At 45.4% G+C, this 25686-nt stretch overlaps 1 protein-coding gene across 5 annotated transcripts in view; it reads right to left on the bottom strand.

Annotated features, from left to right (window-relative positions):
- The window catches only part of runx1t1 (RUNX1 partner transcriptional co-repressor 1), a 43658-nt gene extending 21601 nt beyond the window's left edge, over positions 1-22057 (bottom strand). For 2 of the 5 annotated variants that reach the window (XM_035529396.2, XM_035529397.2), the window contains exon 1: positions 21581-22057. In XM_035529396.2, the coding sequence (XP_035385289.1) occupies positions 21581-21608 (28 nt within the window). In that variant the 5' untranslated portion in view covers positions 21609-22057. Of the gene's footprint in view, positions 1-3353; positions 4264-7259; positions 9931-19363; positions 21557-21580 lie in introns of those variants that run through there. The other 3 variants (XM_081702833.1, XM_081702831.1, XM_081702825.1) reach the window with 3 other exon arrangements.
- Positions 22058-25686: the final 3629 nt, after the last annotated feature.

Below are 25686 nucleotides of genomic sequence, written 5' to 3'. Positions count from 1 at the left end.
AGCCCATCAAATGACGTCAGGGCTGAGGGGACCTTCATCAGCCCACATTCGGTCAAGAATTACCGCCCCACCCACCAGCACAGCTCTAGGCCAACCTGGCCACTTTCATATTTAAAGAGCCCACATTCCTAACCTGCCTGGTTTTAGCTCGTTACCATAAGTGTGCTGTGATAGTGTTAGAAATGAGCCTGTCTTAAGCATACAAAAAATATTGGAATCTACCAACACGGACTGCTAAGGGATATGCTTAAGGCAGGAATACACACAGCAAATGTGACAATTAAGCTCTTTGTGGGAGTCTCTCTTGCGACATTGTATTAAAAAATTAATGGCAGCTGCCATTTGAGCGTGTTAAGCAGAATGCAGTAACAAACAGCAGCAGGAACTGCTCTGAGCTTCACTCTTGCTTACTGTCACAGCACATCCATGTGTTCTGATCGAGTACTCCAGCAGTACACCACTGTTGCTTTGTGTCAACATAAGTCTATTTTTACAAGACTCTGGCACTAGGAGATCACACTGGGTGGGAGCAAAAGCAGCACTGTGTATTTCCAAGCCTTAGCAGAATGTTATGCCGGCCTGCGCTGATGCCAGTGTTGGTGTGGCAGGTGTGGGCACCGCTGAGAGGGCACAGGTGGCACCCAGTGCAGGAGTGCAGGGCAGGGATAGCGGCGAGCCCTGTCTCCGCCATAAACACATACGCCCCAGAACCATCTGCTGAGATGCTTCAAAATAAAGACCTGCTTCTGAAAATAAAAAGAAAATGACCAATAAAACAGATGCAGTGTTTAAGAGCGGAAGTCTCTCGTTTTTTTACTTCTTCTTCTTCGTCTTCGAAATGGATTTATAGTAACGTCTGTTTTAACCATCTGTTGAAATAAGACCCGACTGGCTTAAAGCATAGAGGAAGAAAACAAGCATTGAGGAACAATAAAAGTGATTCACAGTCTCCGTTATGCATCTGTTGAAATCTCTGAGATTTGCGCTGTATCTTGTTGCCAGGCAAAAAGGGAAAAAAAAAATCTTTGCAAGTGTAAGACCTCACGGGGGAGCTTGGATAAATGAAAATAAGACTACATTTACTGTAATCTCCCTCCGCTATGCCTCATCTACAAACAGATAAATCATTGAAACGGGAACAAGATTTTGCAATTATACTACAAACAGCGCTGCAAATGCCAACATGTTTTGAACAAACAAAAATAATTATTTACTAACTTCTTATCTGAAGAGGCAGAATTAGAGCATTTGTCAATAAACGAGCTTTTATACCAAGATTAGTGCTTTCAAACGCTAATCTGAAACTCATCCAACTCTCAAGTCAATGACTCACTCAGCTTCCTGGCACCAGCAGATGCCAGCTGAAGACTGAGAGAGAGAGAGAGAGAGAGAGAGAGAGAGAGAGAGAGAGAGAGAGAGCGAGCGAGCGAGCGCGCACATGCAATGTGGTTTTGGACCCCAAGGACATCCATTAACAGAGTGAAGTCATATGTTTCTGGCAGAGGTGAGTACACTTGAGGAGTAACTTATTGTGATTAACCAAAACTTCACAAGGTCTTATAGTTCAGAAGAATCAAATGCAATTCAGAAGCAAATCAGATGCAAATCCTTTGACTCTGCTATAAGGACTTTAAGCAGTGGCTACATCCCTACTCTCCAAACCTGTTCTCAATTTCCAGGTGCTTCTCATGGTGTCACCAATATTAGATAGTATTGAAGAACAAAAAATACGCCAAATCAGTAGACAGATATTATGGGGTATATGTGTATGCAGGCAAACAAATTTCACATTGCTCTGCAGACCCAGGGAACCGTTATTTTGCTTTTTATCTCGCTCTCAGACAGCCCTGCAGCACTGTCCTGTCTCAAACCCCCCCGCCCCTCTCTCACTCTCTCTCTTTCTCTCTCTCTCTCTGTCTCTCTCTCGCTGCTGACTGATCTTCCACGGCTGTGGTGATAGTGCGTGGGCCTCACCAATCTCCTGGCAACAACTGCACTGCTCACGCGGCCTCTGATGTTAAGAGGAGTCAAGTCCACAGCTATAAATGCCAAATCAATTTTCGACAGACAATAAAGAGGCTCATGTTTTAAATCAGGGAAATGCTATTTTATTACACCCAAAAATCTGAGCTAATAATATATGGCTATGTTAACTGGAAACACATCTATGTGATAAAGGAAAAAGGGGGATAAAACGAGAGTGGAGAAGCACAACATGGGAGGCCAATGGGATGGCGGATGGCGAGACAGACAGAGAGAGACAGAGAGAGAGAGAGAGAGAGAGAGAGAGAGAGAGAGAGAGAGAGAGAGAGAGAGAGAGAGAGAGACCTGGCGGCAGGATGACGGTAGGTTTCTGCTGGGACCGCTGTCTGCAAGTGTTTTGAAAGTATCACATGACAGAGGCCATGTGTTAAAAATTAGACTGAGCTAAGTCCTCTGCTCAGAAAAATATGTAGACAATTTATGAAACACAGTCCAGGATGGAGATTTACTAAGTAGAACCAGATTAAAAAAACAACTAACTCTACCCTCAATCACTGTGCACACATGAAAACCATCTCTCTCTCTCTCTCTCTCTCTCTCTCTCTCTCTCTCTCTCTCTCTCTCTCTCTCTCTCTCTCTCTCTCTCTCTCACACACACTCTTTCACACTCTCATTCTCCAGCCCTGCGCACCATGAGATCCTAAAAAGTATCTGAGCCACATCTGGCAGGCCATGGTGGCAGGAGATGCTGATGCGTGACCTAATGTCAGAGCACTTCCACTGTGAGTGCTTTTGTGTATGGTGAGGAGGAGGTCAGTGACTAGTTGTTTGTTAATTGCTGTGAGTACAAGGGGCTGAGGCACAGCTCTGGGGATATTATCACAGCCCTTTAATATCTGAATGCACTAAGGGACTGCTCAAGCTTGGGGAAATGGCTTTATTTTCATGCGCTGCATCAGTAAAATCCAGCTCGGAGCTGGTCTGCTGCAATGGCAAGAACTTGGAACTGCCCTTCATGGTGCAGTAGTAGGTAACTTACGGCTTCAGGAGGCCTGTGGACGGCAGCAGCATGGATAGGCCAATGTGGGAGGATGAGTCCAGACTGGACAAGCTTCATAAAAGGGGGGGGGAGGGCTAAAGCATGAAGTTTTTAGTGTGGCCCAAACTGACACACATAAATACACACACATTTATAATAACGCGCACAAACACACATGCACAAATATTCATACACAAACACACACATGTGCACGCACACACAGAATGCCATGGAGCTTCCTATCTATCCTAATGTGATTCATTAAAACTCCACATATGCACAAACGTCTCTCGCTCAGCAAGCCGCAGCCCGCCAGCGGGAATATGCTCACAGGGCTGCATGGGCGAACGCAGGAGGAGGATGGCACGGGCGGTGCAGAGTGGAGGGAGCCTCTGAGAAAGCTCCAGTCCCTGCTACAGATGGACGGCATGGAGGCTGGCATGGTGCCAGCGAGCGAACAGATTGCCCGTCGCTGAGGCCTGGAGGAACAGTAGCTCCAGTGCAGATGGGCGTCCGAAATAGCCCCATGTCAGCTCTCCTCGAGTGGCTCTGACCTGGCACACGCTCCCACGCACAGCTGCTTCCTCCAGACCCTTCCAGCACACATACACACACACACACATGCACAACACACACGTAGACATACACAATACACAAGCACCCACTTGAGCCTTCAGCTGAATACAAAGCCATTCATACATATGTTATATAAATAAATGGCTTTTAGAGTGCCTGCGTCTAAAATAAGCACACATTCAGTCTATAATGCAACACCCAAAAGGATAAACAGACATGCATTTTTACACCACATATAAAGTCTTGAAACAGTACAGCCATTCACTGCATTGAACACACTTGTCACATGCAATGACAGTAGTCCCTGGAACCTTCTGAGATATATTAAGGGAAAATTAAAGACACAAACTTATAAAATAGACAATTTTTTCTCTGGAATTATAAGAGAAAGAGAGAGAGGGAGAAGGAGAGAGGGAAGCAGAGAGGCTGAGGGAGGGAGAGAGAGAGAGAAAGAGAGAGAGAGAGAGGGTGAGTAGTCTGGCAGAGCCCCAGTGCCCATGGCACACAGGAGAGCAGCGCGGTGGGCAGTGCCAGGCAAGTCTGTCTCACAACACCATCTGTGAAGAGCAGAGAGCATGCAGCACTCAGCACTGCCTACAAGCCTCATACACACGCAACCTGCCAGCTGCCCTCTCTCTCTCTCTCTCTCTCTCTCTCGCTCTCTCTCTCTCTCTCTCTCTCTCTCTCTCTCTCTCTCTCTCTCTCTCACACACACTCTCTCTTATCCTCCTCCTTCTGTCTCTTCTGTTGGCTTTCTTGCTATTCCATTTTGCTCCTTCCAAATGCCTGTATTTTCTTCCTTCTCAGCTCACTGTCTTCCACTGGTGGATGCTATCATTTTCTCCAGTAGACACTCTGCCATAGCACATGGCTGAAGATGGACTTGGCCAGGAAGGTTAGGATAAGCCCTTAGAATAAAGATCCACAGATCCAGTCATCTCCAGTGCCCACTTCCACCAAACCTCTATCATCGTACAAACGCTATCAGCATGTTAGCTGTGCTGAAACAGTAGGCAAAGACAGGAATGAATGACTTCTGAAAGTCCTCCTCAGCACGTGAGAGGTCCTGGAGCTTCAGGAGTGGAGTACCGGTGAAAAGCACTCACCATTTCCCGCAAGCCCAGTATGGCCCACTCTGAGCCATCCCACCTCACCTGGCTCGCTTGCGTCTAAGGGCTCGGCCCAGGTATCCATGGTGATCTCTCTCCCTTTCTCTGTCTCTCCCTTGCTCTGCCAGACACACACAGGAGCAGAAGAGGAGGCGACTTGCTGCTCTGTGCTGAACAAGGGCACACTTGGCCACGGGGTCCTCGCACACATGCATGCAAGATGAGTCCTAAGGCTGAAACAATGACAGCTGGCGTGCGAGCATGCACTGACACGTATACACACACACACACACACACACACACACACATTCCCTGCCCCCTCTACCATCTCCTCCTGGTTGACTTGGGGCAGCCACACACTACTGAGCATGCCCAATAGATAAAAGGAGAAAAGAAAAAAAGAAGGAAAAAGAGGAAGAGATGAAGATGGAGGAGGAGAGAGAGAGAGAGAGAGAGAGAGAAAAGCAGTGCAAAATTGCGAAAAAGTGAGGAGCATTTAAGAAAGAAAAGGGACTGAAAAAGCTGACATGGGCAAATACAGAAATGGAAGGGTGTTTCTGAACAGAGGGAGAAAGAAATGGAGACGTGGCAGGATGGAGGAATGCTGAAGATATGTTGTGGATGTCAGGTGCTGATGCAAATGTATCAGATAGGACGGGGGCCTGCCAATCTCACCCACTCCGCATATTAGGTACAGTAGCACAAGATTCTGCTGCGACTTTACAAGAATCTGCTCCTGTTTATGCGCACTCAGCTCAAATGTCCACGACCACACCAAGATCAAACATCTGAGGCTTTGTACCTTTAAGGGCTAATCAAGTCAAAGATTAAAAATGACCTTTTGTATCAGATTTAAGATTTATTTTATTTTAGAATGAGTATTGCAGTCAGTTAGTAAAGCACAGTATATATGTCCAATATTGGCCAGTAAAAAAACATGACATGCTGCTATCACCATTTGTAAGACCTAAGCTGTATCCTTCCTATAAAACTACAGCCCCATCCCTCTGCAAGGCCCACCCCCTGCTTCCTCTCCCTCCTCGTTCTGTCAGACACAGATACAGCTGTGGCAGCAGGAGTCTCATTAAAAAAGAAAAAATCAATTTGGAGAGTCCTAACAAAGGCATTCGTCTGCTGCCGCTGCTGGGTTTGAAGTCTCCAGAGTAGCACTTCCCTCCCCTTCGCTATCTCTCTCACACTCTCTCTCTCCTCTGTTCACCAGTCTCTCGCTCTCTCCCTCTCTCTCTCCCTCCTTCTCTCCCTCTTGCCCCCTCTCAGACTGTCATCACTACATGTGATTAACATATGTCTGAGCTTTCAGGCCCTGTCAGCTTGAAGGCATTTCACCCAGCCGCTTTAAACAGCAGATGAGGCTCCATGTTGAGAAAACACTAGACAGAGAAAGACAGGGTGTGAGAGAGAGAGAGAGAGAGAGAGAGAGAGAGAGAGAGAGAAAGAAAGAGAGAGATAGAGAGAGATAGAGAGAGAGAGAGAGAGAGAGAGAGAGAGAGAGAGAGAGAGAGAGAGAGAGAGAGAGCAAAAGAGAGGAAGTGAAGATGGTGGCTGGACAGATTTTTCCTCTCCATCTATTTAACAACATCTGCGCTATCTGTCTCCCTCTTCCTCTGTATGTCTGTCTGTCTGTCTGTCTGTCTGTCTGTCTCTCTTTTCCTTCAGCTTTTCATCCCAGCATCACTCCTGTTTCTCTCTCTCCCCTCCCCACCTTCCTTTTACTCTCCCTCTTTTTTATGCTGGTGAGTGAAGTACATTTGAGAATTACATAGTGCCAGTTGGAAAAAAAGCACCAGCAGTGGTGATTTGTTAGACTGAATCATGCAACAATTTAATACATTAGAACAGCAGTGAGTGAACAGAAGGCAATTTCATGACCCTGATTACAGTTGATTTGTCCTTATAATACATGCTACAGTAAGACACTAAACCAATATCTGGGATAACTGAACTTTCAGACTAATCGCTGACAACATAACATCTGAAGTTCTCTAAATTAGTCATAAAAACATTACTGAACCATTTAACTCTGCTGAAAATATTCTCAGTTGCCTCACTTGCACTCTCACCTTGTGCCTTCAAACTTTAAAACAAAAATAGAAAGAAAGACAGTAAAACAAAAATCCAGAACCGAACTGTTTGAGTTAAAACCACACCATCTCAATTTACACTACACTTGGAAAAAATGAACAGTGCAGTACTGAAAATTTTTGCTTGATTGCATTAGAATGTCAAATATGTTAAACACTGTAATAAATCTAACAAAATCCCACCAGTGATGCAAACCTTTGCTGAGAAGCAAACAGCAGCTGAATAAGGCCAGGGCCATCATTTACCATGACAAAAGGATGACCTGTGGCGTGTGTCTCCTGGCATGAGAGTGTTCGGATATGATATGTGCTGAGCGTGCATGAGAAATTGTTCTGTCCACGAATGTTTCAAGTTTCAAGTTTCAAGTTTGGTTTATTTGTCACATACATAGTCATACACAGTACAACACGCAGTGAAATGGTGGATGTGTGAGCAGAGCTTACGCTTACACTCCTCAGCGCAGCACAAAGCCTGAGCTTTGCATGGCTCCACACTGCAGGGCCTTTTCTGAGCACGTCAGCCTGGTCCGTGATCTGGGCCTTGCCACCTTCTCGACACCCCGGAGCAGCAGAGAGCAGGCCTGTTTTCGGATCGCCTTGATAAACGCCCGCTTTAAGAGCCAGCAGTGTTAACAGGCTGAAAGGGTGAGGAGACAATGAGAGACAGTGGGAAAGCAGTGGGTTGAGGAGATCCCACAGGATGGCGGTGGGCTGTTTTAACTGGAAGGGGTGGCCCTTAACAGGCTGAATGGGACCTGCACTCCACTTTTGTGTTGAAGGCCTGACAATCTGAATGCCTGTGGCACTTGAACTAAGGAGCCAATGAGCTCTAGGTGAATGTGGTGGACTGTCGCCACCTCTCTCCGTCCCGATTCCTTGGGGTAGTGGGGGTCCCCAAGGAGCGGCCCTATCCGGACTTCCCCCTCCCCGTGGAACTTCCCCAAAGCCTGGCCACAAGAAGGCACATTCACCCAACATATCCAGCACTGCTTGACCCGTGTCGGAGGGAGACGTGAGAGGGCCGCTGTCCTTTGTGGTCCGCCAGTGCAGAACAAAGGGACCGAATTGGTCCAGCTTTTCCCCGGCTGCCTCCTCGCCTTCATGCGGCACAAAGACCTGATTTTCCACCCAGCTGGAAGCTATTACAACTCTGTGACGAGCAAACCGCAAGCACAGTGGCCAGGGAACACAGCAGAGTGACTGGGGTGGAGGATGCTGGTCCTCTGTCTAAGGGAACCCCTAAAGAACACAAGCTTCTCTTAGGAAAGCGAGAATCACAGGTTCAGTTATGGCCTTGAAACAATCAGAGCAAAAAGGTACAGCAGTCTAAACAAAGGAAAAAGAGACCACTCCTTCTCTGTATTTGTTAATCATTCAACTATTTACTTAGCATTTAGTGGTGGCCATCTGTCATCAGTGTGTAGCTTTACTAGCCCATCATCCTTTACTCTGTATACCTCCCCTCCATGCTATACTGGGTGTGTGACTGTAAAAGCAAGATGACGATAGAAACTATGTCTGTGTATGTGTGTGAGTGCGTATGTATGTGTGTAAGTGTGTCTGTGCGAGTTTGTGTGTCCAGCTACCCAGCCATCTGTCCACTCTGTTTTGCCCAGGTCCCTGAGCAGGCTGTGTCTGAGGTCTGTTCCTCCTCTCTCATGCTCTGCAGCTTGGCTGCCTGGCCCCACGTTCCTGAACCCCCACTCCCAACCTCCTGTCACGTCAACCACACTGGCTCTAAAGAGCTCCGTCCCATCCGCAGCGGCTCCAGCTGCAGGAGTAGGCGCGAGCAGGCATGCTGGAGATGAAGCATCCCTCCACTTCTGCTGATTCACAAAAGCCAATTATCTCATCAGTCATGAACCAGCTCTCTTGTTTGAACAGGAGCCAAGTTGTGCTGGAGAGTCTGCCGTGCCTGTGCCCGAGGTGGGCTGAAGAGCTAGCATCGCTCTCTCCGACGCAGAACACTGCGCATTCATCAAAACCTCTATGATGCTTGATACCATTCAATATTTTGTGTAATTTCACAGCAAGACAGTCAGGTAGATTCAGGAATCATCCTGTAAAATTTGATCACTAGGTGGCGCTAGTAGTACACACTGCACTGGAGAACCCTAATATGAACAACACGCATATATTCAAACAAACATGCTCATACTAACATGCGCACATGCACACAAATACAGTGTTTGTCACTGTAATTGTGTTAGACTAGAATAGTATACTCATATGGTGCAGCATACACACACAGCTCCACTTATCGGCACATCTACCCAAAGATATAACATAGCAACCAGAAATAATATACATACATATATGAAAGTAAGAAATATAAGGGAACTATAAAATTTCCCTCAATAATTAATTTCTTTTTTCTCAATGATGATAAGTGCACTGTCACTGTCATACGCTGGCTGAACAAAAGGAAAGAAGGAGTCGATAAGGGTGCAGCATCTCATCAATCTGTTATTCTCTAATATTTTGTCATTGCTGATGACAAAATGAAAACAGGAGGACTCTGTCAGTAGAGCTGCCTGTGCTGACCGGGGGGTTGAGGGGAGAAAGAGTCCAACAGGAACCAGTCGTTCCTGGCCCTGCCCTGCTCCACACAATGGCCTGGAGAATAGAAGGAACCGTGCTGTGGGCAGAGATAGGCCGCTGTCAGGAACCAGCGCGCGCAGGGGCCCGCCTCGCTGGGGCAGGATGTCGCAGCCATGGGACCGCATGGCCCCCCGATATCCCCCGTTCACACACTCTCACCTCCGGACCAGCCGGGATGTTTTGATGCTCAGGTAATTAAAGTCGGAAGTCCCGGGAGCAGCAGAGCTGGCGGCCTGACCTCCGCTGTCTTGCCAGAGAGCCTGTCCCCTCTATCTACCTTCCGCAAGCCCTGCCTGGGGCATCGGTGAGCCGCCACCCAGACTCTGCGCTCTGGCACTCGTTTCTCCCTGATGAGGAAGGCCTGGTTCAGGCAAGACTCGTTGTGTGCTGACAAGGTCTCCTCCATGGTATTCTGCTCACCATACAGAGCACTGACACACTTCTGTCCCAAGCTGGAGCGCAGAGCACCAATACCCTCAGACCACGTGATGGAGTCTAGAGCACCCATATGCTCACATCATATGCTGAAGTCTACAACACCAATACCCTCCTGCCCCTCCTGCCCCTCCTGCCCCTCCTGCCCCTCCTGCTCCATGCTGGAGCCCTGCTTTGCCATGAGCCTTCAGGTTAACACTGCCTATGGGAAAAATGAGTAGCACCTGTAAGCCTACAACATTTGCAGAAGGGCTGGCATCAGCTCTCCTTTCGCTGAAGAGGGGGAGAGATGAGGGCTCAGGGCAGGCTGGTCCACTGACCCCAGTGTCCTGGGGCAGTGGCTGTCAATGCTGATGCACCTCATCACTTTGGCCGCCCTGACCATGTTTGCTGTTGCCGAGACAGCATGCACTGTGGCTATATAATGAGGTGAGCAACACCACAACTTCCTGCAGGAACGATAGTTTACAGCAGCACCCGACATGCATGTGCAATGTGCTAAATAAAGTTACTAACTCTACTGGAGACAAAGACAAAGTGACAGAGACAGAGACTGTGCAAGAGACAGAGAAATAGAGAGAGAGAGAGAGAGAGTTTAGAGATGCATGAAAAGAGGTGAAGACAGAGAAATGCGTCACCATTAATAAAATATGGCAGCAGGTGCAGGGATGGTAAAGTTATGTTCTGATTCACCTGAATCACAATCACCTCATATCTGACACGTGAAAATAAAACACTGTCTCCCAGCATATGCATGCCATTAGCATCCCTTGGCCACAGCTACAACAGTCTCATAGCCCCTAAATCAAAGCCAAAGACAACACAGTGGCTGATGGAGGCAAGCTGGAGTTGGGTGGGGTGGGGTTGGGGGGGGATGGAAATCAAAGGGGGGGTAAGTCACTATTTGGATTTTAGGATTTCAATATCTTCACAATATCTTCATAGTTTCAGCTCTACATGGGCAAAGGAACCTGGGCCTGCAAGACCCCTCACCCAGACCCAAGATAAAAAGCAAAGAAATTTGGAATTTCAGTATATTACACTTGCGCATGCGCACACACACACACACACACACACACAGAGGCTCTTCCTACCACAGCCACGCTGGGTAGGGAGTGTCTCACTGAGAGGCTATGCATCTCCTGTCTGTGATTCCACATTAAGGCGATGTTAATTCTGCATGAGGGGAAAGAGGGCCACACCCTGCTCAGGGTTACGCAGCACATATGCAGCTCACATGGGTTCCTATTCTTCAGACTGCAGAGACCCAAAATAAAAACAAACACACATGCACTCTACGAACTCCATCTGCTTTCGTTCTGATTTACTGAACACACTGACAAAGAAAGGAGAAAGCCTGGTGCAAACCAATGCTTTTCTATGACTGAAATATGAAATTTGACATTCACAGATCCTAAAAAAAATGACAAAAGCCTAAAATAAATGCTGCTGTTTAACCACCAACCTGTACCACCTAGATATGAGTGGATTCTGTAATACTTGTAGTTACAACTAACACTATATGACTGACTTCGGAAACTCCAGTACACCAAATACTCATAGATAGAAAACAGAAGATATGTACCCATTGACAATATTTCATTACACACAACATAATGTGGACCTACAACAATGTCCTTGAAAGTTGAAATTACAGGAAGGAGTCTTTCCAGGAAGGAGTCTTAAAAATACATTAGAGTACTGAATACGGGTACACAACCACAATCTCATCCACTCAGTGGAATTAGCCCACACATCTAAACATGAGAAGAAACCCACACACAGCTAAACCATGATCTCCTGGGAGCCCTGTGACCTGGCCCCTACTGCTCCTGCTCACTCTGCTGCTTCTTGCTTCTGTATTGCTGTGTCTCCTGGCAGACGGGCTCTGTGTCTGTTCAATAGCTCTTTTGGTGTCTGTAGCAGAGACTTTCTCTCTCTCTCTCACTCTCTCTCTCTCTCTCTCTCTCTCTCTCTCTCTCTCTCTCTCTAACTCTCCCTGTCACTGAACTACTCTCCTGCTCTCTCCTCCAGTTGGCACCTCTTCCTGTGCTTTCCTGTGCCATATCCAGACCAGTCCTGGTGGGTGCTGATACAGCCCTCGCCATCAATCTCCAGCCCAGGACAGGGGCAGATACATGAAGGCCCTGGCCACCTACATGATCCCTTCCATCCTTTCTATCCCCACACCTCCTCCCTGCCTCTCACACTTTACACATGCTTTATGGAATCTTTCTGATCATTAAACTCCTCCCCTATGACACTTTTTACCAAATTCTGTCTCAGACTCGGCAGTGACCAGTCAGCTCCACATACACATGCCCCCCACCACTCATCCACATTTCACATGCCGTCATGTGACTCCATAGAGATTGATGCCCAGCTCCGTCAGCGCTGATGGAGGCCTGTCCAGTAATCACCCTAACCCGTGTGTGTCTCACACGGGGGCTGTCATCTGCTCACCTGCTCTGCTCCTCATCCACCCTAATCCACTCTGCAGCTTCACTCTATTTCCATCTCATCATGTGTGAGGGTATATTCCCTGAGGTCCTCCAGCTCTGTCACATAAGAACCCCTTCCTTATTCATGGCAGAGAGGCACTCTCCTCCGCCCACCACCCCACCCCCAAACCACCCATCACCCAGAATGCCGATAAATAATTGAAAACAAGTGCATGGATTTGCCAGACTGTAAGCTCCCTTTCATATGTTAATTACACACAAACAGTTGTTTTGAATAAAGGCATTCTTGTGTCTCCCCTCCTCTCCTGGTCCCCAAATCCTACAGGGAAAGGAATATGGTGCCAACTACAGATAAACCAAACTCTACAGTAATAGCTCTAATCCATCAAACACACACACACACACACAGAGAGAGAGAGAGAGAGAGAAAGAGAGAGAGAGAGAGAGAGAGAGAGAGAGAGAGAGAGAGAGAGAGAGAGAGAGAGAGATAGACTGGTGAATACCTAAAGCTCTCAGCTGAGGCAAGAGACCTTTTTAGGGCCTTTTTCATGTTTGGTACTGTGTAGCAGACAAGACCATGCAGGAGTCAGAGGGATCGTAATAAGCGTGCCTCCAGGACTTCTCTTCAGTCTCTAACCAGCCACTGACTTTTCCGCCCATGCCATCATTAAGAGTAAAAGCCTGAGGCAGCGTGGGCCAAGTATATTCGTCACTTTAGTGACGGGCACCCCAGGAGGCCCCGGCAGGAAGGGAAGTGGGCGTTACCGACACGTGCCGTCTCCCTCCTCCAGGTGACACACAAGGCTGGCGCTTTGTTTGCCCCACGCGTCATGTGCCTTGAGTCGTCCTCTCCGAACACTGATGTGTGGCTGTGGCAGAGTTAATGACTAATGAGCACTTCCAAAACTGGATCTTGCATTGCTCGCAAGTGCTGTATGGCAAATTTGGAAGGTGATGCCTAATAAAATATCAGGCAGAGTTGGCACTGGCACATAGACACAGCCTAACATGTGGGGACAAGGAGCAGGCTGGTGGCACAGGGAGGAGGAGTGAAAGAAAGCGAAACAAAATGAAACGGTTCAATTTCCACATACAAAATTGCAGCTGCATCATTATATTCTACCCCTGTGCAGATGCAAATTATTATGTGGACAATTTAATACTGCCAAAGAGGAAAGATCAGATTAAGATCATATCTATGCAATGCTGCCAAAGTGTGTGCATGTTCCTCAGCCTTGGAGAAGGGAGCAGGTCAAAACAGACGCATTCTCTCATTTGCCAAATGAGGGTGGCTTGGACTTAAGCAGATGCCCCCCCCCCCCCCCGGCCCCTTCACTCTGCTGCACCCCCCTCGTTCTGTTGCCCCCTTTACTCTTCTCTCCCCCCTTCACTTTGCTGCCCCACTCTCCTTTACTCTTCTGCCCCCCTTCACTCTGCTATCTCTCCTTCACTCTGCCTCTCTCTTTCTCTCTCTCTGTTTAAAAGTAGAGTAGTTTTTAGTGGATAAGCTGTTGTTACACTTGTATACCCCTGAATACCCTGAGAACCAGTAATTTCTCTGGTCTCTATTAAGACCAGACCAAAAAAAAATAAAAATAAAAATCTTTACAAGTATGGAAAAAAATTAAGTAAAAGAGAAGAAAAACACAAGCACAGACACAAACTCACTCTCTTCCCAAAAGGTTATTATATTTGGTGAATGGAGTATGGAGTAATAGCAAGCATATGTGGAGATCAGTGCTCAGAGCGGTAGTCAAGGCTAAGCTAATAGCAATAGCAGAGCTTGTCCTATAAAGAATACTTGTTACTGAAGTATAGCTCACAAAACCAGATGTTGATAAAGACACATAAAGACAGATGGCAAAGCAATTACTGGCAAGCAGAAAACGCCCTGAAACAACTTAAAACATTTCTGACCTTATAAGGCAGAATGGATTTATACGCTCTGCCATTTGATTGCTTCACAAGATCCCGTCCACATTGGAAGTATGGTCTTAATCTCAACTCCGCCGCACTGCTCACCACAATCTGTACTTATTTAAACACTGGCACTGGAGTGTATTTTCAGAGGAATAAATCAGAGAGGGAGCACAAGGGCATGAAATAACATTCGGTGCAAATCCATGCAGCAGGCGTCCGGAGTTCATCCATACCTTCCTCATCTCTTCGCATGGAAATGTGCTGGTCAGCAATTTTTTCTATGAGCACACTGCTTTGCAGAATGTGTGGAAACTCTGCTGAAACAAAACTATAGTGAAACAGCTCATTACAAGCAGTTATACTATCTTTTACAATTTTTTTATTGCCCTTATTCCAGACAACTTCTAAATGTGTACTTGGGAGTACAATGGCAGTACAACTAAAAGGTGTCTCTTTACTAAGACACAACACCTTTCCTATCGCACACAGCCCTTAGAGAGATGCACTTGGCCTGTGGGGTAGGTCTATGTTTTGGTATTTGGGATGGTCTGTGAGTCTCTCTGCAGCCAGACCCTCAGACCTTTAGTGGCCATGTCACACACATAAAAGGTCACTGATACACTAACCCCGTGTTGATCGATATGGGTATGGATCACTGTTCTCTGCACACTCCTCTCGAAGCCCTAATGATCCTCTACTCTACCTGAAAGCCACCACTCAGACTTTCCTAGTGCTGTACCTTTACAGTGATCTTATGATGGGAGCTCTACAGCGTCTTTCCTCAATAGCACTGCACTTAATAGCACTGAAAGCGTCAAAGGTGGAGGAGGCCAAGGAGAACCTTTGCCCACTGGCTTCAAGGAAATTAAAAAAAAAAAAAAAAAGCTGACAAAAACTGGCTGTTTGCTCCCATTGGCAGGGGCTCATATGTTGCTCTTACCGGAAGCCTCGACCACTCGAGAATGATTCCAAGCAGGGGAATTCCTTCCCAGCAAACATAAAAAAAGACACATGCACAACCATAAACAGGATTCAAGTCGTGCTTTCTATGAAGTTTCCAGGCAGGTGTCTGAGGGCAAGCACTCAAGATCTCTCTTCATTTACTTAAGCATCTTTACCAAACCACCTTGGACGCACTGCTTCTGGTTTTGTCCACCAGCATGGTGCTCCCAAGAACAAAGCAAGACTGAGATAGAATTTCGCAGGTAACAGCGCATCACCACCAGCAGCTCTTCTCAACGGCTGCTGTGTTAAAGCAATATCTACAGTCATGGAGTGCTGGTGATAACACAGGGAGATAATTCCAAATAATTCCCCACAATTCTCTATTTATTTCATACACTTCTAATGCACCAGGGGTCCCGCTCCATTCAACATCAAGCTGCAACAACCGTTTAACAAAATTAACCCACAGTGAAAAGGAGAGATTCATCACCACCCAGCCTATCCCCACCCTACCTGCCCCTCCCTCTTCTGCCTCCCCCTCACATCTTCCTGGCCTCTGCCACTTCAGCCCTGCTTTCAGGATCAGCTCTGCGGAAAAATAATTGACAGTGGGCACTCATCTCCCAGGCACCTGCTGATCGTTTGGCAACAACACAATCTTCCTGCGAGCTTCCATAGTCCTATTGTCCCACCACAGTGTCTGTGACGCTACCCGCCAACTCCAGGAAGATGGTGCAGCACCCCCAGTCTATTACAGAGGGAAATGTGCTATTTGAAATAACCGCTATACACAGTTTATTGGGATGCTATTCAATAGCAGGTTTAATTCTGTAGTAGAGTAAGAACTCTCAGTGGGGTATTTAATACATGGTATAATGCATACAGAACATAAATCTCAATGTGCTGGGCACCACGCTGTTTGCCTTTTATCTGGAGCCAGAAAGTGATGAGGACAATTCTATCCATTCATCTTCTCTCTCTGGCTCTCTCTCCTCTTTCCTCCCTTTCTCCCTCCCTTTTCTCAGGAGCTGTAATTGACTGAATATGTCAATATGTGAAGTGAAATCGTGGGGGCCTACTGTCTCTGCTTATCGATCCTCAGTTCCTGAAGGAGTCGAGCCTCGGGCCTCTAAACAAATCTTAATTACAGTCCTCTTTACTGGACCACAGAGGCCGCCCTTTTCATAAAATACATATCAAAATCCATACATCAAATTTAACACGCAAGAACAGCCCATATATCAGAGATTAGGAGCTGCACAATTCAGCCAAACACACCATGTGAAACACACTGGCATGGACTTACTGAAAAAATATTCATTATATCTATGTACTATATAGTGTAATTACATGCTAGTATAGTTTTGAAGGCAATTAATGCACCTAGTAGCCAGTAAGTGCATACAAGTGAGATGTACTATTTCTGTCACCTCCTCTGCAGTTTGACTGCAGTTCTCACTGCCCCTCGCACAAGAATAAAAAGAAAAATAATTTTTTATGAAGGAGTTTTATGGACATCCAGCAAGAGGTTTAGTCCATCCCTCAGGAATCATCACCTCATAAAGAAAAGGAGAAGAAAAACCCTAATCAAGCCATTACACCAGCTGCATTCTCCATCCATCAACCTTTACGAAGATATGCCAAAGCATAATTCCCATCATCTGCCATTCTCACCTTGTCTCTGACTCCAAGCTGCCCTGGATGCACAGACAAAACCCAATTACAGATAACAATGTGCTAATCTCTGTTCCCAGGGAGAGAGGAGATGAACCTGGAGTGAGCTGGAACAGTCATGTGGCTGCCACGCGCTCCAGACACAGCTCTGAGACATCCCTTTCTAACCCACTCCACCATCCTCATTCTCAAATGCAGCTCCCCCCCCCCCCCCCCCCCGGCCTGCATGGCCATGCACAACCGCACACATGTGCCCTGCCATCCTAACACCTTCACCACCCTGCATCTTTTACCCTTTTACAGCTAATCTTTAAATGTAAATCCTGTGACAGGAAAATAGAGGAGGCACGAGATAGCAGGTTACATCTTCACTCCTGCACTGCTATCACGTTCTGCATCACTGAAAAGCACCTATTCAATAAGATTAGCTTCTGGCAGAGTGCACGGCGACACACCATGGCTTTGTATTCATTAAACACACATCCCAAGCTTATCTAGAATAAAAAAGGGGACTTGTCAGGATGGCACATTGTGTGTGTGTCTGAGGGGAAGGCAATGTGCATTAGGGCGATTACAATATCAGCCTGGTCCAGATGGAGGCAGGAAAATAAACAGGGAAAGAGAGAGAGAAAGAGAGAGAGAGGGAAAGAGAGAGCAGAGGGGGGAGGAGGGAGGTGGTTTTAGTATGTGTGTGACTGTGTGAGAGCAAATGTGTATATTATGTATGGATGTGAGTGAAAATGTGTGTGTGTGTGTGTGTGTGTGTGTGTGTGTGTGTGTGTGTGTGTTGTGTGTGCGTGTGTGTGTGTGTGTGTGTGCGTGCGCGCGTGCGCGTGTGCTGGGTTAAGAAAGATGGAGGGAAAGAGACATTAATTGGTAAATGAGCATTGGATTAACAGGAGAGGAAGATAAAGTGTGTGTGTGTGTGTGTGTGTGTGTGTGTGTGTGTGTGTGAGAGAGAGAGAGAGAGAGAGAGAGAGAGAGAGAGAGAGAGAGAGAGAGAGAGAGAGAGAGAGAAAGAGAGACACAGACATAGAGACAGAGAGCAAGAGCAGGCAGCCCAGCCACCTGTCAGCTGGAGCAGTGGGCTGTTTGGTTAACCCTGGACCAAACTGCTCCTCACTGCCTCACAGCCTGCAGCCCCTCAGCTCCATAGAAGTTTGAAGTTCTCACACACAGAGCTAGGAACTGTATTTGCTCTGAAATTTACACCTATTATTTCTCAACAAATTCTTAGATTCACTAAACACAGCTTTTTATACAAAAAATTACATTATATTGTACAGTTATTGCAATGTGTTATATTACCTCAGTTCTTTTAAAATTCTGTTTTCACACTATGTCATTCACTCCTCTCACCTGATACATCACCCTTGATAAAATTATATAACCAGAGCACAAAATTCTTCTTAGTGATAAATTTGTATCCCATCAATGTCTCTCATCGATCTGAAACATAGGTTCTAGGAGATGGCGTCCACATCAATAATTCATCGTCTGCCCTCTGCAGTAACCAATGTTGAAGCCCTCACAAAAAGAGGGCTTTATCCCCATTCACAAAAACCTCTCCCCGGCTTCTCTTCCAGCCGTGGGTCGAGTGTGTCAGCAAGTCTGAGAGCAGTGCTCAATGAATATAAAGAGCTTCATACATGACAAAGCGCTAAAGAAGAGGGGTGGGGGGGGGGGGGGGTGAAAATAGTGGTGTGGGGTTCTTTTACTGCATACTGTTTCTGACCTGGGTTCTCTAAGAATATGCAGGGTGAACATGGTTATTATTTAAAACAATGGATGGAGACGTTTTTCCTTTTCAATTGAAATTGCGGCGTAATCTCGCTATTCGTAGTCTGAACGTACAGACTGCTTTCACGGTCATGGGCCTTTAAAACATTTCTCAGGGCCACAACTGCAGTAAATGTAAAATTTAGCAATGAGCAGTACAGCTGCATATTTTCACAGTCAGAGTGGACAAAGAAAAACAGGCAAGCAGAATCAACTTGCTAAGTGCTGATGTAACATGATGGAAATATCAGATAGTTTATATTAGGGGTTAACGATTATGTGACATCACTAATGAAGTGAATGCCATACTGCATTGATAAGATATCTGGCTTTTGGCCACAGTGTCTGCAGTTCCTCATTTAAAATGCACTGTAATTACTCAACAACAAATGTTTTCTGGAATGCATATCAGGTGAATGAAAACCATCTTTTTTCATTTGTATAACAGTTATTATTTTCTCTCATGTAAATGCACCACAAAAAACAAACAGACAAAAAAACATATCACTGCAGGTCATCAGAATGTTTTCTACATGACACCAAAAAGCATTTCATGAAGTGCCCCAATCTTATCACTGAGTCAATAACAACTAATGAGAAAATAAAGAGCTACTTTACTAGACACAGCTGTGCAGTAGTAAAATGGGTAGTCCTACTGCCACATTAGCATTGCCGGGCCATTATTAGGAGGTGCGGGCAGGGAGCATGGCTAGGTCAACACTGATGTGTTACACTCACATGGAGCTGGAAGAAATGGAGGAGAGGGTAACAGGTGTGGGACAGGCAGGCTAGTGGCTGTACAGATGGCCACAGCCAGAGAATGATGCTGTCCTACTCCAGCCTGGCCTGGTGCTGTTTAAACAGCCTCATGGCCACATGGAAAACACACGCACGCACGCACGCACACACAAACACACACACACACAGTACACTTACAATTTACTGAATATGCACCAACAGCCACCCTGCCTTATGTTTGACTTTAATTAAAGCTGATCTTCACCTCTGCTCACAAAGAGAGCTGCACAGTGAAAGGTGGACAACAGACTACAGTGATGCAAGGACCTGTTCAGTGTGAACCGATTGATGAAAATGATGGATGGACAAAGTGTGTCACCATGTCTAGCAGTGTCAGATCTATATGGCACAATATACACTTCTGGAGGCATACCAATAACTCTCTATGACAAATTATATGTATTCTAAAGTAGGCTATTTATGTCACACACTTATCAATGTAGATCCAGTTGTATTGCTGACCCAAGAAAATTAGTTAAAAACAAAACGACATTTACAGTTTGCATTTAAAGACTCGTGGATTTTCCATGGAAATTCCTCCATGATCCAAACGAATCAGAGAACGAATATAAAGAGGAGCCATAAGCAGCTTGCACCGAATGCCAGAGATATTTTTGTCGGATTAAAAGATACGCTGATTGCCACAGAGACCAAGTTCCCACGAAAAATAAAAATCGATCCTTTAATTTCAAGCAGCCAAACCATGTCATACTTAAATTTCCATCATTTCCATCTTCACTTAATCGTCCCTTTAGAGTCACGTGAGGATTTGGCGCTGACAAAGTAGCAGAGGGAACAAACAAACAAACAAACAAATAAACAAACATCATGATGGACTGTGAAGATGCGTTTGTCAGTGGTGACGGGTAAGAGCTTCTTCAAATGCAAAGTCCCGAAACGCTATCCTTTCCACCCAACTCTGGAGAGTCCAAGAGCAGGGCGCGCATGGTTTGCTGTATTAAGTGCGCAAGCATGCCTTTCTCCTAACGTTTACCTCCACTGGGTAAAAGGGATAAAATCATATGTGACAGATCGTCCATGTAAAAAAAAAAAGGAGCTAGCACACTAACCAGCAATATTCTGCATGCTTATTAGGGTCTCTTAAGGTCATGCTTCTTCTCCGCTATTGGGAGAATAAGTTAATATTTCTGGCATTCACGCTCAACAACTGATAGGTATTGTTAATTTAAAAGGCACCTGACTTTTATTATTATGAACTCCGATTGCAACTTAAACAGGATAATTGTATGTCAAGTTAACATACCCTTACAGGAGGAGCAGAATGCACTTTTAGGGGGACTTCCTTACAGTTTAAAAAGCTACAGTCACACCTGCGTTAGATTAGCCAGACTCAGTGATTTCGCCTTGGTTAACTAATATTTATATTGAACTACGGAGAATTACGGAGATTATGATTAGATTTCACTGGACAAAAGCCCTAAATGTGGCATTTGCCATTTCTATTGCACTGATGTTCACACCACTTTGCATGTAACACTTTTGAGTTCATTTTAGTATTTAATATTAGTACTACACATATATAATATACTAGTATACTGTATCCTACTATACATAAAAACTTTTTAAAAATTCTATGTTCTTCTACGATTTGCAGATAAATAAATTTAAACCAATAGATTTTATAAAATTTGGTGCACATAATTTACATGAGAAGACGAGCAACAGCGTAGACTTTTTAAATAATTGCCGTTTTATGTAACTGCCCTGCCTTCTAATTCAAACATAATTGCAGACGAATACGTTTCAGAAATTCTGTGATGAGTTAATGTACTATTGCGCATACAAGTGAGTAACACTGCATTTCTGTAGCGTTTGACGTTAACGTATGACGTTTTCTAACTAGCACTGAAAATTCAAGAACATTAATTTAAATAGGAAAACAGAGCGGACTCTACAGCTATACAGTGGGAAACACTTAGTTAAGGATATGATGCACCCTCCGTTAGGAAATCAGGCTACTAGCCGATCCAGTAAATTAGGTAACGTGCTTCTATGATTTAATAACATTACCTGTACTTTATTCAGAAATCTATAATTAAAAACAACTAAAATGAATAAACGTTAACTCAATATTAAAGCAGATGGTTATACATCAAAATAGTAAAGCAAACGGTTATAAATCAAAATGCTACTTACACTGAAAAGAAGCAGAAATTCCCACCATGCGTTACGGTATTACGAGGGCAAAATTAATTCCCGGTCTTCGACTCAAGTCGAAACGTTAGGTTTAAGAAATGTTTCTCAGTCCTCTCAGTTTATCTCCAAGACGACCGAACTGTCCATCAAACTCCAGTGCACTAGGGCAGCGACGCACCGCTCCAGAAATTCTTCACTCAGTTAAGGGCAGTGTGGTTGCAAAGGAAGTCCAGCGCGGACACTGACAAGAGGATGCTCGTGTGCCAGTCCTTCAATTTAACCTTCTTTATATTGTCCTTGCGAGTTCTCACTAAAGGTATAGAATATTTGTCCTGGATGTAACAGTGGTAAGATTTACAGATCGTCAGAAATAGTAATCAAATTGTGAATATCACATTCGAGTCTCTCTGTCCGTCGCCGTTGGTTTGAGGAGCGCTGGTATTTTGACTCTAGTCGGCAAGCTTCGGGAAACCCAGGTGCAGAGTGGGTGGGACCGATTCAGTGGGAGGTGACTGAGATAACAGGCATGTCTGTCTTGGCAGGGGCCAATACAGTGAATACTAACAGCGAGTAGAATCACGTTTTTTGGTGGTGAACGAGGTTGCCTACTATAACGAGTTTAGGCGAGTGCTTGTTGAGCGTGATGAACGCTGGTCTGTGGTCGTTTGTCAGGGAGTGCATGTGAATACTCTTATTCTCTCTCGCTCTCGCTCCCTCGATCGCTCGCTCGCACGCACGCACGCACGCACACACGCACACACACTAGCCTGCAATAACTCAAGGCACTTTCCCTTACCATCTGGATCTCATCTCGGCCTGCCTAGCCAGGGAAAGCAGAAGCTTCGTTTACAGCCTGATGATAACAGCCTCTTTCACACAGACGCTTGAAGTTAATGCATCGCAGACTCACTCTCAATCTCTCTCTTAACCCTAACTTAACCCATAAATTGTATGTTCCAAATTAGAACACACTATTTCCTTATTTCCACGGCAGTTTCTGTCTTCCCTCCAAATGTGGTATCTATGTACTTTGTCTTTTTTCCTTTCATTACAATGTTAAGTGATTTACACCCAGTATAGCCTATGGTACAGTAGTATACAGTACAGCATAGTAGTATAGCTTAATGTATAGTTTTGATATGTATTTTGTGAAACATAATTGCTACCAAAATAGGCCACTGTGCTACAATCTTTTTTTTCCCTTCAGTCGAGTCTGCTTGTATCTCCTTCAATCTGTCTGTAGCTTGCTATATTGTATCTTGGCAGAGCAGTAGAGAGGCCATACCTGAAACCCTGGCATTACTTTTTTCGATGTGCCACTCATATTCTTTGTTCCTTTCAGACAAAGACATCTCAGTGAGCCTCCTTGCCTAGGAGTACTGCAGACGGGGACACAGAGGGAGAGAGGGAGATTGAGGAGAGAGAGAGAGAGCGAGTGGAGCTGGGGTCAGAGCAGTCAAAGTCGCGCAAACACACCCTTTGCAGCGTTATCACAAACACTCACTCGACTCCCTTTTGTGCCCAGTGTGTGTTAGAAAAAAGCTCCTCATGACAATCAAACAGCAACATCTTGACACCGGAGGCACAGGGACGATGGTTTAGGAAACCTGCAGGGGAAAAGGCAGGGGTCTGAGAGGCAGCCGTACGTTCTGATAACAGCGCCAGAGACCAGGAAACACGCCTGGCTGTTTTCGCTGAGGTTCCTGGAAGTGGGACGCCCAGGGCGATGGGCCATGCACACACAGGATACCTCGCCTCCATGTGGGGACACACACAGACACAGACACACACACGCACGCACAGTCATGCAGGCTTCCTGCATTTCCCTACATACCGGAGGGCCAGCTGTGACACACACACAATCGCTGCCACTATCTTGGAACACGGCAATAATAACAACAGAATGACACGAATGGGTGTGTTGGCAAAACGAATCTTAATCTAAGTTAAAAGAGACTGCCATTTGAGCATGCACAATAGCAGTGAGCTTAGACCCACACTGCCATAGGCATTATCCTCTTATTGTTATAAGCACAGTGACAACCCCCCACACTACACATTCACACATATTTTTAAAAGAGAAATGCTGTGGGTCATTTTGGATATGAATACAGATACAAATACCGTATGGCAACACCAGCTGAAGGGGAAAAGCTAAGCAGCAGGAAATGGACAGCTGTTTCCACCTCTGTGATAATATAATTAGTGAACCCACTCCAGAGCTGGGTCTTAATCTAAATCCAGCTGACATGGATCAAAAATCAAGTTATTTACAGCAAATACATTTACCTCTCATTTCAGAGTGGTAGGGTTAATAAATAAAAACAGAAAAATCTCTTGGATGTCACTCATCAGAACTCTCTTTGGTCAAAGGAAAACCAGGACAAAAATTTATTGGAATAGTATTTCCCTGCTGAAACTCATGTGAGGTAGATCAGCCTATAGCAGCAGATATACTCTAGCAGCAGAGCAGTTCAGGGGGCTGAAGACAGCTGAGGGGTACTGCATGGTCCTCCGGGGTCTGGGTTCTCTGCAGCCCATTTGAAGTGTGCACATGTGAAAAGCATCTCACCTCTTCCCTCCACCCCTAGTCTTTATGGTGATAAAAGTTGACAGACAAGACACATGAAATGTAACATTGTCTTGCTTGTCAGTCTTGTGCACGTGCACACACACACACACACACACACACACACACACACACACACACACACACACACACACACACACACACACACAGTCAGACTGCCACACAAACAGAGGTTACACAAATATGCTTTATACCAGTCAGAGTTTTCTGTTGAAAAATAAATATTTGCTTTCATCCTTGATGCATTTGTAAACATAATAGAAGCCTCTAATAAAAATAAAGATAATCTCTGTCAAAACAAATAAGACAAAAAATAATTTATTTATAATATATAATATATATGAATATTATAAATTTACATATAAGATTAACCTTGGTTTGGTGTCTTAAATATATACATAAATATACAAGTTCAAATTGTAATGAGAACTTAAAATATTAATACAAAGCAAAACAAAAAGAGAGCATTATGTACCATTGATGACTACAATGTAATGAAATCAGTTACTCCATTGTGCTAAAAACATTACATTTGATAGTGACAGTGCCAAGGATTGTTCCTGCATTGTGATGGTTGTTTTACACAGTAGCCATTGGGGAGAAGAGAGTCCAGCAGGCAGCTCATGTGCTGGACCACATCTGACTTTTATAGTGTGTGCTGTTGCTCCCCCTCCCCCCACCACCAACATGCTCCTACCAAATTCCCTGCATTCAGTAGGAGTGGACTAGGGTTTCTGAAAAGAAATGCGAGGAGAGAGCTCAGAGAGACAGAGAGAGAGAGAGAGAGAGAGAGAGAGAGAGAGAGAGAAAGAGAGAGAGAGAACGAGGGGATTCACTGCAGGCACAGGCTGCAGAGAAATGGGTGTTGGGGACAAGGAGAGAGAAAGAGAGACAGATAGAGAGAAAGGGATAGGGAGAGAGAGAACAGAGACGAAACCACCAACGATTGGGCTGATTGGCAGTGTCGCTTCTCACCATTCATCAAGCACAAGCTCCAGACTTCCCAAATCTTTCAGCAGATGGAGCGGCCACTCAGTTTAAACACCTGATATGAAGCCATCCGTCATGCTGTAACACGGCAGTCGGGGCCACAGCTGGGCCCTTGGCGCGGCGCTGTGTGGCTCGGGCTGGCTGGGCGCACAGCCTGACTGCACCCGTGATGGACTGGAGCTAGGCAGGCTGCACCGTGCTGCGCTCTCCCATGATAGCATTCACAGTCCTCCACTGGACCATGGAACAGGTGGAGGGATAGAGAGAGGGAGGGATAGAGAGAGGAAGAGGGAGAAATGGAGAGTGGAAGAGAAAATAAATGCATAGCACAGAAGGTGGGTGTGAGGTAGAGTGGAAGATAGAAAAACACACGCAGTTTTCTCTCTTGAATACCAATGATACTGAACCCTCAGGAGCTGTATCACTGCAACAAAATATTGTATCTCCACTTCAAGCAAAATATCCATAGAAGTACATTCTATTCCTACAAGAGGAAAGAATAAAATGAAAACTGTAATTCCACTAT

Source organism: Electrophorus electricus, chromosome 2, assembly GCF_041902795.1.
Source record: "Electrophorus electricus isolate QZ-2024a chromosome 2, ASM4190279v1, whole genome shotgun sequence".
Taxonomy (NCBI): Eukaryota; Metazoa; Chordata; class Actinopteri; order Gymnotiformes; family Gymnotidae; genus Electrophorus; species Electrophorus electricus.
The sequence above is the reverse complement of the archived record's forward strand: the minus strand, read 5'-3'. Positions and strand labels throughout refer to the sequence as shown.